The 20,647-nt window shown below is 37.6% G+C and overlaps 1 protein-coding gene across 2 annotated transcripts in view; it reads right to left on the bottom strand.

The window, feature by feature from the left end:
- The window catches only part of ATP13A4 (ATPase 13A4), a gene marked incomplete at both ends in the record, with an annotated part of 172,667 nt that overhangs the window by 16,501 nt on the left and 135,519 nt on the right, over positions 1 to 20,647 (bottom strand). For both annotated transcript variants that reach the window (XM_080695812.1, XM_080695813.1), the window contains 8 exons: positions 6,745 to 6,817; positions 8,708 to 8,804; positions 10,522 to 10,631; positions 11,023 to 11,065; positions 12,713 to 12,792; positions 13,929 to 14,051; positions 14,874 to 15,037; positions 20,464 to 20,588. In XM_080695812.1, coding sequence (XP_080551938.1) covers positions 6,745 to 6,817; positions 8,708 to 8,804; positions 10,522 to 10,631; positions 11,023 to 11,065; positions 12,713 to 12,792; positions 13,929 to 14,051; positions 14,874 to 15,037; positions 20,464 to 20,588 — 815 coding nt within the window. The remainder of the gene's footprint in view (positions 1 to 6,744; positions 6,818 to 8,707; positions 8,805 to 10,521; positions 10,632 to 11,022; positions 11,066 to 12,712; positions 12,793 to 13,928; positions 14,052 to 14,873; positions 15,038 to 20,463; positions 20,589 to 20,647) is intronic.

The following is a 20,647-nucleotide window of genomic DNA, read 5'->3' as shown; positions in this document are numbered from 1 at the left end:
CTCAGCTACTTAGTGAAACTCTCCATAACTTAGTAAGGCCCGTTTCAAAATAAAGAATTAAAAAAATAGGGCTGGGGGTATGGTTCAAAGGTAGCATTCCCTAGCTCAGTCACCAGTACCACAAAAATAAGTAAATAAATAAACAAACACTTGTTTTACTTCAAAGAGCACTATCAAAAGTATGATAAAAAGCCAGACATGGTGGTGCATGCTTGTAATCCCAGCATTTGGGAGGCTGAGACAGGAGGATCACGATTCACAGATAGCCTCAGCTACTTAGTGAGGCCCTTTGCAACTCAATGAGACCCTGTTTCCAAATAAAAAATAAAAAATTGGTCTGGGGGTATAGCTCGACAGTAGAGTGCCCCTGGGTTCAATCCTCAGCACCACAAAAATAAATAAATAAATAAACGTGAAAAGATTGAATACAAAATGGGGAGATACAATCATATATCTGATAAGAATTTAATAGTCGCAATATATTAAGATATCCTAGAACTCAACAGCTATAAGACAAAATCCAATTAAGAAAGAGCCAAAGGACTTGAATAAACATTTCTCCCCGAGAGACATACAAATGGCCAATAAGAAAAAAAAATTACATTGAACATTATTTTTCACTAGGGTAATGTAAACCCAAATCATAAGGTTCCACTAAATTATGTCTAAAACATTTTCAAAGTTAAATAAAAAGCGTTGATGAATCTATGAAAAATATTCCTGGTAAGAATGTAAAATGGGGCAATCACTAAGAAAATGGTTGAAGATGGTTGAGTGTTTCCTTGAAATGACACAGTAATTCTATTCTATACCTGAAAGAATTGAAAGCAAACTCAACCAAATAATTTGTGCAAATTTGTATTGTATTATTCACACCAGCCAGTAGATAGAAGCAACCCAAGTCTATGAACAGGTAAATAAACAAAGTGGGATATATATATTTACAATGGAATATTACTCAGTCATAAAAGGAAATGAAGTTCTGATACATGCTATAAACCTATTAACCTGAAAAACAGTATGTTAAATGAAATAATCCAGAAACAGAGGGACAAACTGTATAACTTCCTTTCTAAAAATATATTGAAAAGGTAAATTTATTGAGCCAAAAAGTAAATTAGTGGCCATCATGAATTGGAAGGAGGGGGACTGAGAGTTATTACTATTTGAGATGATGAAAATGTTTTGGAAATGATAATGGTGACAGCTGCACAACATTGTGCATATAACTAATGCCCCTTAATCATACACTTAAAAATAGTAAAAATGGCAAGTTTTATGTTATGTATGTTTTTATTATTTTTGTTGTTGTTGTTTGATGGTACTGGGGGTAGAACCCAGGGGCTTTTCTACCTTCGGGCTATACTCCCAGACCTATTTTTTAATATATATTTTATTTGGAAACAGCATCTCACTAAGTTGCTGAAAGCCTCACTAAGTAGCTGAGGCTGGCTTCGACCCTGTGCGATCCTCCTGTCTCAGCCTCCCAAGTGCGTAAATTACAAGCATGTGCCACCATGCCTGGCTGTTATGTATGTTTTTACCACAGTAAAAATAATTGAAATATTTTGATGACTTTAAAAAGTAATTATAAAGCTAGTAAAGTGAAAAATAGTGTGTACAAGTACGTAGAGAACATAATTCTGATTTCTTGGTTCACATATAAAAAAGACTAGAAAGAAATTCATTAAATGTTTCATTGGTTAGTTCTGGATAGCAGGATAAAAAATATGTTTTTTTCCTTTGTTATATCTTACAATATTTTCTATCTTCTTTTCACAATGAACACATGTTAGTAACATATATGCTTAATAAATGCTAAGCAGAAAAGAACCAAATTATTTAACAAAAAATGTGGAGAAAAGCCCGTAGATGTTTGCTACAGAGAAGAGAACAAATAGAAAATAAATAGAATAAATGAGAACCTTTTCTATTTCTCTTCTGTGCCACCTCAAATCATAGTACTGGGATGGGTGAAAAGAGGAGATATCTATTAGCAGTTCTAATAAATGTCAATGAGCAGGTTCTGTTCAAAATGTTCTATCAATGGACCTAACAGATACCTAGTGATCTCCTTTAATGTATCAGGGACTCTTAGAAGTACTGGGAACCCAGCAGTGATCCAGACAAACAAGTGGCTATTCTCATGAAACCCACTCTGAAAGAGGGAAGGTAGGTGAAAAGCTAATAAAAACAAAGACAAACATCACCATTTCCAATTATGGGAACTACTGTAAGAAAAAAAAAAAAAAAGCAGAGTTGTGTAGTCAAGACAGTGAAGCGGCCACTACTTACAGTGCTCTTTCTGAGATAGTGACATTTGAGCTGAGACAAGAATAATACAAACAAGTCAAAGCCATATGAAGATCTCCAGGCAGAGTACTGCAGGCAAAGGAGAGAGCAAACACAGAGGCACTGAGGTGACCACAGCTTGGCAGTGCTCAGGACACAGGAAGACCTGGGGACAGGCATAATCGAGTGGCCATGGGTTAGAGTTGAAGTGGCAGGATCCTGATCACGGAAGACTTGGAGTTAGTGGAAATGGTAAGCCACCGGAGCAGTTTAAGCAAGAGAGTGACCTCATACTAATACTATCTACATTTTAACAAAACACAACTATGTGAAGAGTAGGTGGGGATGAGGAGAGGGCAGCAAGAGTGAAAGCAAGGTTGCGAGGTGGTTGGTGAGCCACAAGAGAGGTGGCAGAGCGGAGTGACAGTGGCTGCAATAGAGTGGAGAAAAGGGAATCAGAATATGTTTTGGAGGTAGAACAATTAGAAATGTCCTATGTATTAGCTACACAGGGTGAAGGAAAGGGTGACTCTTGGTCATTGAATTGAATATCTAGGTAGATCACAGTGCTCTTTCAGGAGAATGTAAACTCCACAAGGAAATGAACCTTGGTTGTGTTTTGTTTCACTAATGTATTTCAATGTGTTTTGTTTCACTAATGTATTTCAAGTTTCCAGAGCACTACATGGTATGAACAAGGGACTTAGTAAGTACCTGACAACTTTACTGAATATTAGACCCAGTACAATAAAGATTTCTGTTTAAGCATGTTAAGTTTGAATCTTATTAAGTACCAGTATTAAGTATTTGTTGCTACATTTGTAGAGCTCTGGACAGATAGCAAACCTGGAGACATAAATGTGGGGCTCATTATTATATAGATGACATTAAAGTCATGGGGCTGGGTGAGATTACTTGGGGAGATGGTTTAGACTGAAAAAACAGAATACAAGAACAAGCTTTGTAATATTCAAAAAGTTAAAAGGACAGTAACACAAAAAAAGATGGAAAAATGTGTTCATTAATGATAGATAAGCCAGGTATGGTAGTACATAACTGTAATCCCCATACTTAAAAGGCTGAGACAGGAGGATCATAGTCCAAGGCCAGCCTCAGAAACTTAGTAAGACCCTGTTTCAAGACAAAAATTAAGAAAAGTCTGGGTGTATGGCTCAGAGGTAAACTGTCCTGGGTTCAATCTCTAGTACCAAAAAAAAAAAAGTAGATAATTCAGGAGTGAATAGCATCTCAAAAGACAAAAGAGAGTCTTCTGTTGGAAAGAGCTGTTGACAGATACAAGAAGGGAGAAGTGGCCATTATCACAGATAGTGTGATTGGTCAAGGGTGACAGGAACAGAGCTCCATTTGGGCGTGTTCTTTGGAGCTTTTGAATGAATTTTTAAGATAAATTAGCAGTATGGCTGTTTAGATTGTGATGAGAGATGGAAGGGAAAAATGCAGGCACCAGATGGTGAGGTAGAAGAAGCATTGAGAGATTGGCTTCAACGCAATATGTGAGGAATGGGGCAGGGAGTTGTTTCTCCCAGAGTGGCTCATAGGACAGTTCATGCTAAATTTCCAAGGCAGTTATTAAACTCAGACATTCGTAAAAGTAAATTATATAAGTTTGCAATTAAAGTTATACATATTAAAAACAAAATAGCAAATATTCAAAACCCATAACTTCCTAACTACTTTGCTAGTATTAAGTATGTTTTTGAGGTTCATGAAGAGTAAATTTTAAAATCTTTCATATTTGCAACCATTACATTGTGAATAATTTTTAAAGCTAAGAAAATATCCTTCCAGCATTCAACAATTACTATCTGATTCAACAAATAGGTTGTTCACATCACTAATGAAGACTGAATTTTTGACATAAATGTTGTTTTGCTTTTTTCTTATTCACTCAGATAAGTATAATTTCAAATAACATTTATGTGGGAACAAGTTCAGTCATCAATTGCAATCATAGTTTGATTATGGACAAGAGATTGGCAAAATTCAATGAAAACATTCTGTGAAAATCAGTTGACTAGATGGCATTCTCAATTTTAAAAATGCATATTTTATACTTATTTCATCATTATCTTAATTTTATAGTTTTTCACTATAAATTTTCTTTTCAGTGAGGTGTATAATGAATTCATATGAATTGGGCATGGTGACACACACCTCTAATCCCAGTATTTGGGAAGCTGAGACAGGAAGACTGCAAGTTTTAGGCAGCTTCAGCAATGTAGAGAAACTCTGAGCAAACTAACTTGTTTCAAAATTTAAAAAATAAATTCTTTTTAAAGAGCTGAAGGTACAAAGTCAAGGTAGAGGCCCCTGGGTTTAATCCTTAGTACAAATAAATAAATAAATAAACTTTTGCATATGTGTGTGAAAATATTCTGTATGACACTCCAGTGGTAGATACAGGTTATTTTACATATGTTTCAACTCTTGGAATGTCCAAGACCAGTCTCTTTCTCCATTAATAATACTTTAACAGTATACCACTGCCTCCCACCAACCACCACAAATCCAGAATTTGAGTTCATACTTTTGAATGTTAGAATCTGGCTGATTGAAATAGAATGGCAGGAAAAATAGAGACAGAAAATAGAGAAGATGAGGATACACAACTGCCTGGGATGTTTAAGAATAAAGGCAGCAGAAACTATTAGTGAGTTTTGGGTCAAGAAGGATTGTTTGTTTGTTTGTTTGTTTGTTTGTTTGTTTGTTGTAGTACTGGGGGTGGGACCTAGGGGCTTTTCTACCTCCGGGCTATATTCCCAGACCTATTTTTCATACTTTATTTGGAAACAGGGTCTCACTAAGTTGCTGAGAGCCTCACTAAGTAGCTGAGGCTGGCTTTGTATCTGTGTGATCCTCCTGTCTCAGCCCCCCAAGCACTGCTGATTTTACAAGCTTGTGCCACCATGTCTGGCAAGGAGTTTTTAAAAAAGAAAATATAAGAATATACTTATATGCCAGTGTGATTGATATAGCAGACCAGATAAAACTTGATAATGAGAAAGAGATTATTACAGGACTATTATGAACCCCTTGAGAAGGTAGAAGGAAAGAAAACTGAAAGCACAGGTGGCATCACACCTATTAGAAACCAAAAACAGTGTCACCCCCACATGCTGGTGAGGATGTTGAACAAGAATTCTCATCCACTGCTGTTAAATAGGCCAATGATAGGCCTGCTCTGGAAGACAGTTTGGTGGCTTCTTACAAAACCAAGCATACTCTCAGCACCCAATTCTACTCCACCCCTGGGTTATGTATACAAAGGAGTTGAAAACTTAAGTTCACACCAAAACTTGCACACAAATGTTTATAGCAGCTTTACTCATAATTGCTCATAACTGAAGCAACCAAGATGATATTCAGTAGGGTGAGTGAATAAACTGTGGTGTACACGCAATAGAATATTATTCAGCACTAAAAAAAAAAACCTTGAGTTACCAAGCTATGAGAAGATGTGGGGGACCTCCAATGCATATTACTAAGTGAAAGGAACAAAATGCTCACACATTCCAACTATGAGACTTTCTGGAAAAGGCAAAACTGTGGAGATAGAAAAAATCACAGAGTTTGTCAGAGGCTTTAGGGAGAGAGAAAGGACAAGCAAATGGAACACAGAGATCTTTTAGAACAGTGAAAATATCCTATATGACATTCTAATGGTGGATTCAGATTATTTTAAATATATTTTAACTCACAAAATGTCCAAGACCAAGAATGAACCCCAATTCAAGCTTTGGACTTTGGGAGATGACAATGGCCAATGTAGGTGTATCAACTGCAACACACATACCATCCTGGGGGAAAGGGGATATTGATGTACGCGAGGCTGTGTTATGTAAAAGAGCAAAGAGCATGTGGCAAACCTCTGATATTTCCTCTCAATTTTTCTGTGAATCTAAATAATAGCTCTAAAAATAATTAAAAATTAAATTTTTTAAATTTTCTCTATTAAAATTAAAATGTTCTCTATGCAAGAAAATGGAGGAGACAATTCATATTTTTTAAAAGGTGGTAGTAGTATAATTAACCTCCATTATAAACATGGAGAAGCTTAGATACGAAGGCCAGAACTATAAAAGCTATTTATTTTCTATAAAGTGGGCATATTCCAACTACAACCATTTGTAAAAGTACATTAGGGTCATTGTTTTTTATTTTCAAGATACTTTTTTTACTTTAAACGTTTAGTGTCCATTTAAGGAAGCTCTTATATTGTCCAGAAAACAGAAATGACCAGCATTTCCTTTGCTCATGCTCTACTTCAATATCAAAAAAAAGGGGGGGGGGAGATTCTACCTGCTCCCTTCCATTTTGAGAGTAAGTCCTACAGCCCTGCTGCTGCAGGCTTTCATGGCAGACAAACCTTCCAGGGGCAGGGGAGCCAGCTGAGGGAGCACCTCTGGGAAGGAAGTTTGGAAAGTGTCTTACTTGTTACACCAATGAGAGTTGTAATGGCCAGATCCTGGAACAGAAACTGGTAGTTTGACAAGCTATTTGTCTCCTGAAAAGAAAAAGAAAAGGAAATCACAAAAGTCAGGACGTCTTGGATGAAGTCTGGCAGGAGTTGTGTATTGGATTTTCCAAGAAGACTACCAAGCAGGTGGTGACGCAGGGGCCTGCCTGGGTTGGTGACTGCTGATGTTAATGAAAGGGCTCACAGCCACGCCTGTGAAACCCTCTCCAAGAAGGAGGGCTTTCGTCGTGTGCTTCCTGGGGTAGACCCTCGTGCATCAGCATAACCCTGTGTTGAGGGGAACATCTCTTTCTACCATCTCTGTTTCTGATTCATCTCTGTTCTCTTTTCTGCTTGTTAGCAGAAAATCTGGGATTTGGTCTGGCACAATAAAAGCGTTCATGCCCAGTAGTAGCAAGTGACACATGTGTGGTAATCTTACCTGAATTTTACTGATGGAAAATGAGAATACTTGAACCCACAATTTGCACTCTTGGGTGTTACCAGATGAAACATTAGAAAGTCTTAATGAAACATATGAATACTCATAAGAAAAAAGCGTTCAGGTCTTACCGACTTCATGAAGTGTACTTCCTTGCTCCCTGTGTTTAATTCTACTTATGAACATAATGGATTATTGGGATTCCAAATTCCCATAAATAGCCCACCCATTTTTAATCCACACATCAGTGAATATGAAAAGATATAGGTAATTTAAAATTAATAGAACTAAAATCCTTAACCTAGGAGAAAAGGCAAAAAATAAATATGAATTAGATATTTGTAGTATATAAAACTTCCTTTCCTGGTGTCAGGATTAAGAACAAGCTCACACAGAAAATTCATAAAACTAGGCATGTCTGTTCTATTATATCCTGCCCAGCACAAGATATATGTATTTATAGTATGATATGCTAATTTCCCAATTCCTATATTCTAGGAACCAGAGGTAGGCTGGCTTTTACAACTCTTGAAAGTCAATTGCTAAATTTTCAGAAATGTTATGAGCTGGTTGTTAAACATAGCCAATATAAATTATATAGTTCAGCATTTCCCATATTTTCCTACATTTGACTGTTACCTATGCTCTGAGCTTGTTTACAACACTTTGATCTATATGCTACGTAGTGCCCATCTCTTCCCCACTCCACGTTCAATATTACCAGGTAGATAACGTGAAACTACCTATGGTGGTAGCATTTAAATTGAATTTAAATTGGCAAAGATTAATAATCAGGGAAATCCATTTATGAAGTAGTATGCCAATGCAGAGTATCATCTCTTTAGTGAATGGTACACTACAGAAGAGCCACACTGGAACTGATAAGATAGAAACCTGGTCCAAGCATGTGAAAACACACTGAGAGTGAACATGGTGTGCTCACTTCTGATCTTTAGCTAACATGGGGTCAAGTTTTCATCTCACCGGGTCACCAATAATTCTTCCTGGATAATTTCTCTATTTCTGATCTATTTTAAATGATAATAATATTTTGATATTAATTTAATTCATATTTAATGCTATTAATGATATTTAATAATATTAAATATGATATGATACTGATAATAATATAATTAATGATGTTTTTATTTTATTTTTATTTATTTATTTTTTGTGTTTGGTGCTGGGGTTCCTGGAAACCCTTCTACCTCCGGGATATACTCCCAGACCTATTTTATATATTTTTTTATTTGGAAACAGGGTCTCTTAAGCCAGCAAGGCTGGCTTCGAACCTGCGTGATCCTCCTGTCTTTGCCTCCCAAGCGTGGAGATTACAAGCATGTACCACTATGCCCAGCACTAATGATGTTTTTAAAGGGGCTCTTGATGCTCTGCTAGCCCATTTGCACTCTTTCTTAAGGGGGCATCACAAATTGGGATTGTATCACCACTTATTCTGGTTCTCACTAGCCAAGAGACTATGTCCCCAGTCATACCCAGTAGAGCAGCAGAACACCAACATACTGGATCATACTGTACAGAGCCATGTACTTAAACATGCAAAATGAGGTCACAAGAGCCGCACGTCCTTCCCTGCATAGGAAAAGAATGAAAAGGGGATGAAATGAAAGCAGTGGAGAGAAATCATGTCAGTTATTCTGTATTATTTAGCTGAGCTTAGGAATAAAAGACAACAGAAGTCTGATTATACAATTCCTTATCTGACAGACTGGACAGCTTCGAGCCGATGGGGAGCTGGTTGTCAGTAGGCTAAAAAAACTAGATGTTCAGGCAAGACTCACTCCAGGGCAATGTCCAGAGGCCTTGACCACGCACAGAGCCCAGACTTATAGCTGCTTTTGTCCTTGCTGCAGGCCCTGTTTGAAGAGCTGAGTTCAGAGTCTGGGAACTAGTCCCAAATCACACACATATATGCTAATATGGTTTGGACGACCATTTCCCCTGTCTCAATTTCTCCATCTGTGAACCAAGGAATATAAAAAAGATTGCAGGTATGAAAGAACTGTTTTCATGAGGGTACTTAAGGAGTTTGGCAAAAATTGGATTAAAATTTCATTTTGACAACCTCAACTTTGCCTAAAACTGGACTAAAATAATAGGCACACTCAAATTAGTTATATGTTAAATTTAAATAAATTGGATACAGTGAGCATACTCCTTTGTGTTATTATTGATTGATTTTATGGAAAAGGCCCATTATTAAAACACAAAATAGAAAATTACCTATGCTAATCATGATTTCCAAGGTCTAATCCTCAAGCCGTTTTTCCTCCTATATCAGGGTTTTGCTACTAACATTTGCTCTGGCCAGAAGGTAGTTTCTTCTCTTTCTTCACCTCCTTGGAAAAGTTGCCCCTGTCTAGAGCAGCAAATTCCTCATCTCCCACCAATTTATCACAGTACTAACTTTCACACTACTTTTTTTATTTCCTTGACAGCACTTATTAAATCAGTATTATCTTTATCCCCCTTAGATCTTGGCACTAAGTCCCCACTTGATAAATATTTGTCAAGTGCATGAATAAACATTTTTAAATGGGAGGAGCTACCCAAACCATTACTTCAATATGGTATAAAAAGTATAATATTTGCAGATAAAACACATTTAAACAAATTCCCTTCTAAAGCAATCCATAAACTTATATGGCTGTGTGAGTTTGGACATACTGGTAATGCCTAGGTTCTCTGAGCCTCAATTTCTTTATTTGTAAAGGAAATAAAAACCATTCCTACACCTTCAGGGTGTTTAAAAGTATAAGGTAATAACCTTTAAGGCACTTTATAAACACAAGCAAGTTATAATAACCAAGAGTGGCCTCAATATTAACAACTGAACAAAATGCAGCTAAAATACATGCTCTAGGAAGAAGAAAAACACAACACCAGGATGAATTTTAGTGGGAACAGCAAAGATAAATAAAGACTTTGAAAACTGGGGGTGGGAAAAGTGTCCCAAGGTAGCATAAAGAGGCAGAGAAAAGAAAAGCAAGTGCTTTTCCTGATCCCCAGAATAAAGCATCTGCAAAGACGTTTTTTACAAGTTCCAGATTCCAATGCTTTATAACCTAATCAGTGACCCTAACTGGAAACAGCACTGCTCTCCCACTATCATTGTAACTCCTGGTAAGTCTATGAGGCAGTAGAATGTTTACATTTTCTCATAAAGCACTCTCCTCACTTACGGACCCAAAGTTCTCCTGGTCTTTCCCAAACAGAATAATGTTATTTGCACCTAACTGTCAAGAGAGTGAAAACAACAAAAATAATGCTGGAGTAAGTGTCTACTTACTTAATTAGTTGAGGTACGCACTCAATATTTGGAGTTTTGGAAGTGAAAGGTGAAGCCACAGATGCCTCCTGCTCTGATAATGAGATGCCCACATGAGCCATTTTCAAAGCCTGGAAGCAAAGAGTTAGCTTATTACTTCTGTAGACTCACACAAACATCTACTGAGACCGAAAAAGAAAAGGCCAGGTTAGCTGGCCACAAGATGGCTTGTGGGCCCCAACACTAATCAGGAGATGGCCAGGCTTTGCCCTGCCTGCAGTATGACAAAGATGGCAATGGGACACTTTATCAGGGAAGTGGGGACTCCAGGATAGATTTCTACCTTATTTAGCCAGTACCGACCTATATTTAGTCACCGTATGGCTTTGGTCAAAACCCTCCCAAATTCTCAGCAGCAGTTCATCTATCACAAGGAATGGAAATGGGTCAAAGCCCAGTCAGAACTGTTTCCAAGAAAAGTATCATTGAGAGATCTTGGCCCACACACTGGCAGCTACTTACCCCACAGTCATTGGCTCCATCACCACACATACCTACAAAGTAACTGAAAGGGAACCATGTGAATTGTGGAGGAGATCAAAGCTGTCTTAGCAGCTAATTTCTCTAATTGAAAAAACAGCTATCATTACTTAGGGTGTAAACTTATTTGTTTCAAGGGAGTTTCACTAAGAAACTAGTTAAAAATTAAGTGTGAAGCAGCAGTTTATACAATGGTGATATCCATCCCATCATACCTGACTTTAAATGTTTAATTAAGACACAAAATAATTCACCACTTAAGGGAGCAGCTGTAAAATGTTCACAATCACAGGATGGGGAGGACACAGGATTTGAAACTAGAGAATGAGGCCGGGCGTGGTGGCGCACACTTGTAATCCCAGCATTTGGGAGGCTGAGACTAGAGGATCGCAGTTCAAGGACAGCCTCAGCTACTTAGTGAGGCCCTCTGTAACTCAGTGAGACCCGGTTTCAAAATAAAGAATAAAAAATAGGACAGGGGTTGTAGCTCAGAGGTCAAATGCTCCTGGGTTCCATCCCCAGACCCGCAAAAAAAAAGTAAAAAAATAAAAAAATTTTTTTAAACAGAGGATGTAGAATATGACATCCTTTTTTTTCTTTTACAAAGTGTTATAAGTATTACTAGAGTGCTGCATGGGAAAGTGCCTAAAGTCTAAAACAATGAGCAAGTATTAGTTGTTGGTACAGTTACTATTAACTGAAGAGGAACTATTAACTGAAAGGATAACTACTATCCGTTCAGCTAAAAAATAATGTGCCAGGCCCAGATTTTGGAGAAATAAAACATATTCCTGCTTTAGGATGGCCTTTTGAGTTTGAATGAATATCTCTCTCTGGAATTGTTGATAAAAATTTTAAATACTCAGCTTCTTAAATGCCAGGCACTATGACACCATTCTAAGAATATGCTACACTTTTCTTCCACACTGCTGTAAGGTAACTACTTTACCCTTTGGGTCTTCAGCTATGTATAGAAGACAGTGCTTTCTCAATTGAGAAGCTTTCTTAACAACTAAATGGCATTAGTGAGAAGCTGGAACAGGACGGAGAATGAGTAGGGGTCATGGAGATGTGGTCCAGTGTGGCTACTCATGAGGTTCTATTAGCAAAGAAACAAACTTTATTTGGCTTTATCATTCTGTTTAGAAATGGACACCCTTCATGTTAGAAGTATTTTTCTGTTTGGGAGTGCAAAGGATGCTTTACTAGAAGAATATTTTAATAGCTGAGGAAGTGATCTAAATCTCTTATCATATTAATCTCTCTAGAACATACCTGTGATGGTAACTCATAAGAATAAAATCTAAATTCTCGTTGTGCTTTGAGGAGTTGAGCTTAAATCAGCTTTTAGATCTTATTTTTTTCACCATAATTTTTCATGCTTCTTAAATTCTAGTCCAGTGGTTCTTGACTTGGATGCAAAATTTACTTACATGAGGAGTTTGAAAAAAATGCTGATGTTCAAGCCCCATGTGAGCAATTAAATCAGCATCTCTGGACAGCACAGTCCTGGTACTGCTATTTTTTCAAAGCTCCCTCAGTGATTATCATGGGCATCTAGGATAAGAACCACTGCCCTAGCCCATTGAGCATCTCCTTGTACCTCTTACCACCACCCCTTACTGTCAAGAACATGTGTAATTCATGCCACTTGAATTAGCAAAGAACCTACTCCAGTTTTTGAAACTCTTCCACCAGGCTGGATTTCTGCCCGGGAGACATTCTTGCAAAGATGGTCCCATTGATCAGTATCTGTAAGAACACAAAAAATAGATCTTTTTACCATGTCAGTTGGTCATACATGAAATAGTGATAATATTCAAAACATTGATGAGGTGATGATGCCCACAAATAAGAAAATAAAAAGTTGTTTCCAAGGAAGATTTTTTTAACCTTATGACAGATATTGAGGCTTTTGTTGTCAGATAAATGACAGTGGAAATAAAAAATAGTAAGATGGTAGTTTAATAAAATATTTTATGAAAATAATGACCTACACAAATTTAGCCCAGCTACCATGGAAAATGAGTCTTGAAAAATCTTATACTTAATGGAACCTAGAAATTACAAAGTCTGAGAAACTTTCAATGTAGCAAGAAGTCAGGATCGTGGACAAAGAAAAGAAGCAACCACTGCTTCAAAAATTGTTGAGAACAAGGAGAAAATAGCCTAATGGTATAATAGTGACTATTCTGTTTGTGGTCTTTAACTTAATCATACCATTTGAACTTGACCAAATTATGAAACTTTGCTATCCCAAACCTAATTTGACCCATGGAACATAGGTGGTTTTAGGGTATAAACCCCTGTACCAACTCTATCTACCTCAGCTCCCCTCTTTCTGAAAGTCTGAATTCTTCTATGTTAGAGCTGTGTGCCTTGCTGTGCTTGTCAGCAAACTCAGCTTGGTGTTCACTCAGCATCTTTATTCTTTGGCAGACAAGTTAGCTGCTCTTATTATGGGATATATTTTCTTGAGAAAAGCTTTAAGTTTGACCCTCTTCAGCATGTAGGTTCTCTCTTAAAACCCTAATGGCGTTCATTTATTCTTGGCCTGCTTTTCTGTATAATTGCAGGATTTCCACTATACTGTGAGATGCCCTCACTGAGGCAATAAAGTGACAGCTATCTAAAATCAATCCTCATGATTGGAGAAATCGCTGACACTTTGATTCTATAGATGCTGAAAGACTGACTAATCAAGCTTATTTATTTCAAATCTAACAAGAAATAAGACCATAGTAACCTCTGCAGAAATATCTGCTCTCTTATGTGTAGAACTAGATATCTCTTACCTATTTAGGGGTTTAAAATCACTTAAGCCCATGTTACATAAATGTTGTCAATTAGCCTCTTTCCTGGGAAATTGTGACCCTGTTAGAACTTACCTTTGGTAGGAGGCTGCTGAAATGTTGACTTATCACATGAAAAGATTTGCCACTTAAGGCAAAATGGTAACTTCCTTCTCTACCATTATCAGATTTTTCTTCCCTGATGTTAATGTAATTGTCCTGCAAAGCAAGATGCAGTTATTTTACATTCCCCTACTTGATAGAGTGGTTAGAACCACAAGCACAGCTGAGAAAGAAAGAGATGAAGACAGATGAGGGCCTCTCTCTAAAAGTCACACTCCAGCCCTGATTCCTCTGAAAAGTACTTTCTCTTTGATGAATCCATCTTCGCACACCACAGCCACTAGTGAATAGGAGGATAACACTTACTCATGCTCTGTTCTCATTCCGATTTGATCTTGGTGAGTCCCAGAGAAGAACACATTTCACACATTTCAAGTGTAAAATACAAAAGCATTGCAGCTTAACAAATATCTCCTTCAAGTGAGAACTTACTATTTTTTCACAGAATTAATACTCTTTCACAAAGGCACAATGAAAATTCAATACCAACACAACTGGAGATAAATGAATAAAGCTTTTTCTTTCCACCATGAAGACATGGTTTGATTTTTCAATACACATGGCAATGTCTGTCCCAGGGACTAAATTCCTTCTGAATCCAATGGGGTGGCTGACAAGCAAGAGGGGGCGGGGGAAATCGGAAATTAGAGTCACAGTTCTGCTAACTCTATACTTTCTCTACAAAGCCAAGAGGGTTTTAAGTGTAAACACATGGACTATTTCCAGCAGCCAGGAAAGCCTATACATTAGAACACAGTGAAACCGCATGGAAAACTAATATGATTCAGTTCATTGAACTACATATTTGCTAGACGTTGACTCTAGGTCATTCAGTGCTTCTGCTTGTCACACCTGTCAGTCATCACCACTGTGATACAAGTTAGAAAACATGGCTGAAGATCTGTTTTGGAAGTGTACCTGATTCCCCAATGCAACATGCTTCTTCTCCTCTACTAATTTCCAAGATATAGACGCTGATGAAGACCCAGTAGTTTCATTTGCCTCAATGAGAATGACTTTCTGGCTTTCAGAAACCATCCCAGACTTTCTGGCCACTGTTATTGCAGTCTGAAGATTGTCACCTAGAATAAAATAGGAGCACCCTGAGATGAGGTTGAAGAGAAAGAATCAACAAGGGCAGGAACTGGAAAGCCAGGCTCAAAAGTTCAGTGCTATTTCCAGTGTGAAGATGAATAATTTCTAAGGACTTGACCAGCCCTAACTTGTGATTCTGCAATAATTTTTCTGGCTATGGTTCCTTTCATCAGGGTACTTCATGGAGTACCACTGTATTTTTATCAGAGAGTAGAAAGATAAAAATAATGAAGCAAAAATTCAAATCTGCTCCCATCACTTAAGAGCTTGGAAGACATTGAAGAAAACCCTATCGAATTAATATAGTGTCTGGTGGTTTCTCCTCCAGTCAAGATGGAGTGGACCCAATATGATATTATCTTTCACATTGATTGCAACCAAGTACTCTAAACAAAAGATAGAAAGCAACCACCCAGGAATTTGGACGAGCATATTGTGGAAGGGATTCAGCTTTTCTCAACGAGTTTGTTTGTTTGTTTGTTTTTCCTTTTTTCTTTCATGTGTTTGACTTGAATGTAAACTCTAGTCCCAAAGCTGTTTAGGCAACTAAAACTCCATAGAAAACTGGGTTTCTGGTTTTTGCTTTTGATTTTGGGGGGTTTTATTTTGTTTTGCTTTTTAGTATGGGGATTGACACCAGAGGCATTCTACCTTTGAGCTACCCCCCTAGCCCTTTTTATTTTTTATTTAGAAATAGGGTCTCGCTGATTTGTTGAGTCTAAACCGGTGATCCTCCTATTTTGGCCTCCTAAGTACGAGGATTACAAGCATGTGCCACCACAGCTGGCTAAAACTATCATAGGCAAAACAAAACTTGTGGCTGATTTCTTTATAACACATGCACACACACACAAAAAAAAAAACTTCAACATTCTTCAGATCATTTTAACAGGATCCAGAATCTCAAACATGATATTTAAGATGTTCAGAATACTCAACATCCAAAAAACCCTGGAAAATATGGCCAACTCTTAATTAAAATAAAAAATAAAAATAACAACTAACAGCTGTAAACCCCTGATGACTCAGATGTTGAAATGATCATATGGCAGTACAAGGCAACTATTCTAAGCCTTTTTTATTGGCAAATGTTAATATTCATGAAACAACAGAAGGACAGAAGTTCTCAACAAAGAAGTATATAACAATAAAATAAGAACCAAAAGAATACATTAGAATTAAAGAATAAAATACCGAAAATTTTATTTAAAACTTCATTGGTTACGCTCCAGAGTAGAATGGAGATAACAAGACAGGATAAATAAACTTGGAAGAAGCCAGGCGTGGAGGCGCACGCTTGTAATCCCCACGCTTGGGAGGCGGAGACAGGAGGATCGCTCAGGTTCCAAGCCAGCCATGCTGGTTTAAGAGACCCTGTTTCCAAATAAAAATATAAAAATAGGTCTGGGAGTGTAGCCTGGAGGTAGAAGGGTTTCCAGGAACCCCAGTACCACCAAAAATAAAATAAAATTAAGATTAAAATAAATAAACTTGGAAGAAAGATCAATACTGATTATAAAGTCTGGAGAACAGAGAGGAAATTAAAAAAAACAATGAACAGAGACTCAGCTAAATCAAAAGGATTCCCATTTGTGTCAATGGAGTCTGAAAAGGAGAGAATAAAGAAATTGGAGCAGAAAAAATTCTTTGAAAGAATAATAGCGGCAAACTTCTCAAATATGGCAAAAGATTAAGTATTCAGATTCAAGAAGTTCTAGTGAAGCCCAACTAGGATGGATTCAGCTATCTTAGTTTCTAAACTTAGTTTTCTTTAGTTTCTAAAAACTAAAGATAAAGCAAAACAGAGAAAAATATCACATTACAAATAAGATAACAATGGTTCAAATTATCACAGATTTCTCATCAAAAACTATAGGCAAAAAGACAGTGGAACTATATCTTTAAAGAGCTATAGAAAAAAGAACTGTCAACTCTGACTCCTATAGCTAGTGGAAATATCCTTCAGGAATAAGGAAAAAATAAAATCATTATAAGATAAAAGTAAACCCAGATAATTTGTTGGCAGCAGATGTGCTAAAAAAAAATGCTGAAAGAAATTCTTCAAGCTGAAAGGAAATGGAACCAGAATCTAATTGGTACTTAAGGAATAAAACCTACCAACAGAAATGATAAAGTCCTAGGTAAACATGAAAGTCTGATTTTCTTCACTTACATTCTTTAACTCTGGACTATGGAAGGTAGTGTATAATGTCTGGTGGATACTTTCAATATACATCATATCTAGGACAAATAATAGCACAAAGAGTAGTCAAGGGACATTTCTGGTTATAAGGTTTCTTAAAAGGGTAGGTATGAATAGTCATTCTTAGAGCAACTAATAAAATAATAATGAACAGAATATCTGGATGACTATTCATCATGACTTCTCCAATATTTCCAGTACAATTCATAGGACAATCCTGAAAGGAGCTGGGCTAATGGAAAAAGCTTTGAGATCTGATATTGGAATAGGCCATGGATCTCTGAGAGGTAAGGGCTGCTTCCACCTGCCCCAACAGGATGCCAACAGCATCCACCTGGGAACATATGTCCATTTCACCTCTATCACCTAAGAGAGATCCTTTGGTGGGATTCACAGACCTGGCCTGAGCCTCAGTCATCTGACAAAGTGATTTTACAACTTTTAACAATCTAAGAGGCCCCCAAAGCTGAACAGGAGACAATCAGGCACAGCAACCAGTACCTGGGGATGACTGGCCAGCTACTGGAGACCGATGAAACCTGCCTTGAAATAATGAGAGCACAAAGGATCTCATATGCAGCAACAGCAATAGTGAAAGGTTTTCTAGAACCATGCCCACCCAAAGACCTGATTTAAGAGCTTAACAATTCAATACAAGATTTGAAGGAGATAATGATGACTGTTAAGACCTGTGACTGTGGTATGGAAAAATTGATCTCCACGTCTCCTTGAAATCTTAAAACACAAAGTAACACAAACATGATATTCACAAAAAAGATAAGACACTAAGTGGCTAGATTAAGAGATCTGTCTTATGAATAATAGAAATTTTAAAAATTAATTAAAGGTAGAGAACAAAAGCAATAATTAAATAAACAGTAGAGGATACTTTCTGGAGAGGAAGAAGGCAGCTTAAAAGTGCTATGCTTCGACTAAATTAATTTTAAAAATATGTAGGCATCCCCTAGGAAGATGTCTAAGTTAAAAAAAGATTATGGCAAGAAAAGAAAAAGTTGCCTACGGTAGACTGTCATTGGACTTGTAAAATACCAAAAAGTCAAAAAGCAACAACAATAAAAGCACTTGCATACAGTTTACTAAGAAAAAAAATATTGTAACTGATATCCCTGTCAAGGAAAAGAATGATATCTTAGAATATGTAACAAATCAGGAAGCATATCACCTCTATCCCATTCAAGGACTACACTTGAGAAGAATTCGTAAACAAGCAAGGAAAGAAATAGAGCAGAAATTTCAATGTGAAGCAAAGAGAAATTGAAGAGGGAGAGTGTACAGTGGTAAACTCTCATTGGTATAACACCTAAATGGTTAAGTATATATTATGGAAATATGTAATAAAAGTATTAAATAAAGATGTTTTTAATAGAAGGGTCATAGAACAAAGGAAATGCTACTAAGTGGTATACTAATCCAGCAACATCTAAGGTTGGACTGAGGACCAAAAGAGCCAAAAGTAAAAGTGATTTAATAGTGTCTTGAGTGGGAGATAGAATGGAGGGTGCAGAGGTATCAAAGGGGCACTAAAAGTATTCCAGAGGCCCAGCTTTGCACTTAGGCTCAGAAGAAGAGGGAGTGGAGAGTTGGCACTTTCGTGAGAAAATATAATGTCTACTGACACAGATAATAGAGTAAAACATACCTATGAGAGCAGAAAGGGAGAGGCAGCAGTCTCAGAAATATGGATTTATTAGGAAATCAGTTATTCATCTCTGGTCTCTTTCTCAAAAAAATATAGCCAGGCGTGGTGACACATGCTTGTAATCCTAGTACTTGGGAGGCTGTGACAGGAGGATCGCAGGTTCACGGCCAGCCTCAGCTACTTAGTGAGGCCCTCTGCAGCTTAGTGAGGCCCTGTTTAAAAATAAAGAATAAAAAATAGAGCTGGGCGTGGTGGCGCACGCTTGTAATCCCAGCATTCAGGAGGCTAAGACCCGGAGAATAGCAGTTTGCGAACAGCCTCAGCTATTTAGTGAAGCCCTCTGCAACTCAGTGAGACCCAGTTTCAAAATAAAGAATAAGCCGGGCGTGGTGGCGCACGCTTGTAATCTCCGCGCTCAGGAGGCAGAGACAGGAGGATCGCGCAGGTTTGAAGCCAGCTGTGCATGCTGGCTTAGGAGACTCTGTTTCCAAATAAAAATGTAAAATAGGTCTGGGAGTGTAGCCCGGAGATAGAAGGGCTTCCAGGAACCCCAGTACCACCAAAAAATAAAAATAAAAAATAAAAAAATAAAGAATAAAAACTAGGGCAGGGGCTGTAGTTCGGAAGTTGAATGTCCCTGGGTTCCATCCCCAAACCCCCCCAAAAAATAGGGCTGGGGGTGTAATTCAGAGATAGAATGTCCCTGGGTACAATCCCCATATATATAGATATGTATATATCACCCATTGAAAAATGTTAGCTGGGTGTAGTGACGCACGCGTGTAATCCCAGCATTTGGGAGGCTGAGACAGGAGGATAGTGGTTCGTGGACAGCCTCAGCTATTTAGTGAGGCCCTCTGCAACTCCATGAGACCCAGTTTCAAAATAAAGAACAAAAAATAGGGCAGGGGCTGTAGCTCGGAGGTCAAATCCCCCTGGGTTCCATCCCCAGACCAGCCAAAAAAAAAAAAAAAAAACTTAATGAAAAAAATCCATCCATTTTCTTTAAGTGATACCTTCTTCTTGCTCCTTGTTTGTATGAGCTGGTGTTAAGGATTAGGAATGGAGAGGATAATATTTTCTTTTCATCTCCAGAATTATAGATGCAATTATTAATGGGCCTTTAGTACAGTTTATAGATTGCACTGACTAAGCATTCTTCTTCTCTCAATATTTGACACTAAAAGTCACCATCTTTGCATGGCTCAAATCTTCTTGTCACTCAAGGCTTATTTCAAATGCCTCCACTCTACTGACTGCATTGTAACCTAGACAATCAGTTGCCACATTTTACTGCCTCATCTTGTTTTGCGCACCTCAAAGCAATAAAACACCTCAGTGTTTTATTGGTGGTTGATTGATTTTTGCTCTTCCTGCTTGGAATGGCAGCTTGGGAGAAGAAATAACTTTGCTTTTCTGTTGTCCTTCCCTGGCACCCAGAACAGCACCTGGGATCACAGTAGGTAATCAGCGGTATTTGTTAAATGAGTTGACTCCTATCTACTTCCACACCAAGTTCTCTTTGTTTTCACAGCACACACTCTTCATACCTGTGATCATTACAGTCCTTATCTGGGCAGAGATGAGCTCTTCCAAGACAGGTTTTGTCTCTTCCTTCAATCTATTCTCCAAGATCAGCAATCCCAGAAATATCAAGTCTGATTCTACCTTTTCCCTGGGGATACAGGAGAAATATATATGTGTGTGTATATATATACATATATATATATGGTA

The sequence above is a fragment of the Muscardinus avellanarius genome (assembly GCF_963383645.1).
Source record: "Muscardinus avellanarius genome assembly, chromosome: 5".
NCBI lineage: Eukaryota > Metazoa > Chordata > Mammalia > Rodentia > Gliridae > Muscardinus > Muscardinus avellanarius.
The sequence above is the reverse complement of the archived record's forward strand: the minus strand, read 5'-3'. Positions and strand labels throughout refer to the sequence as shown.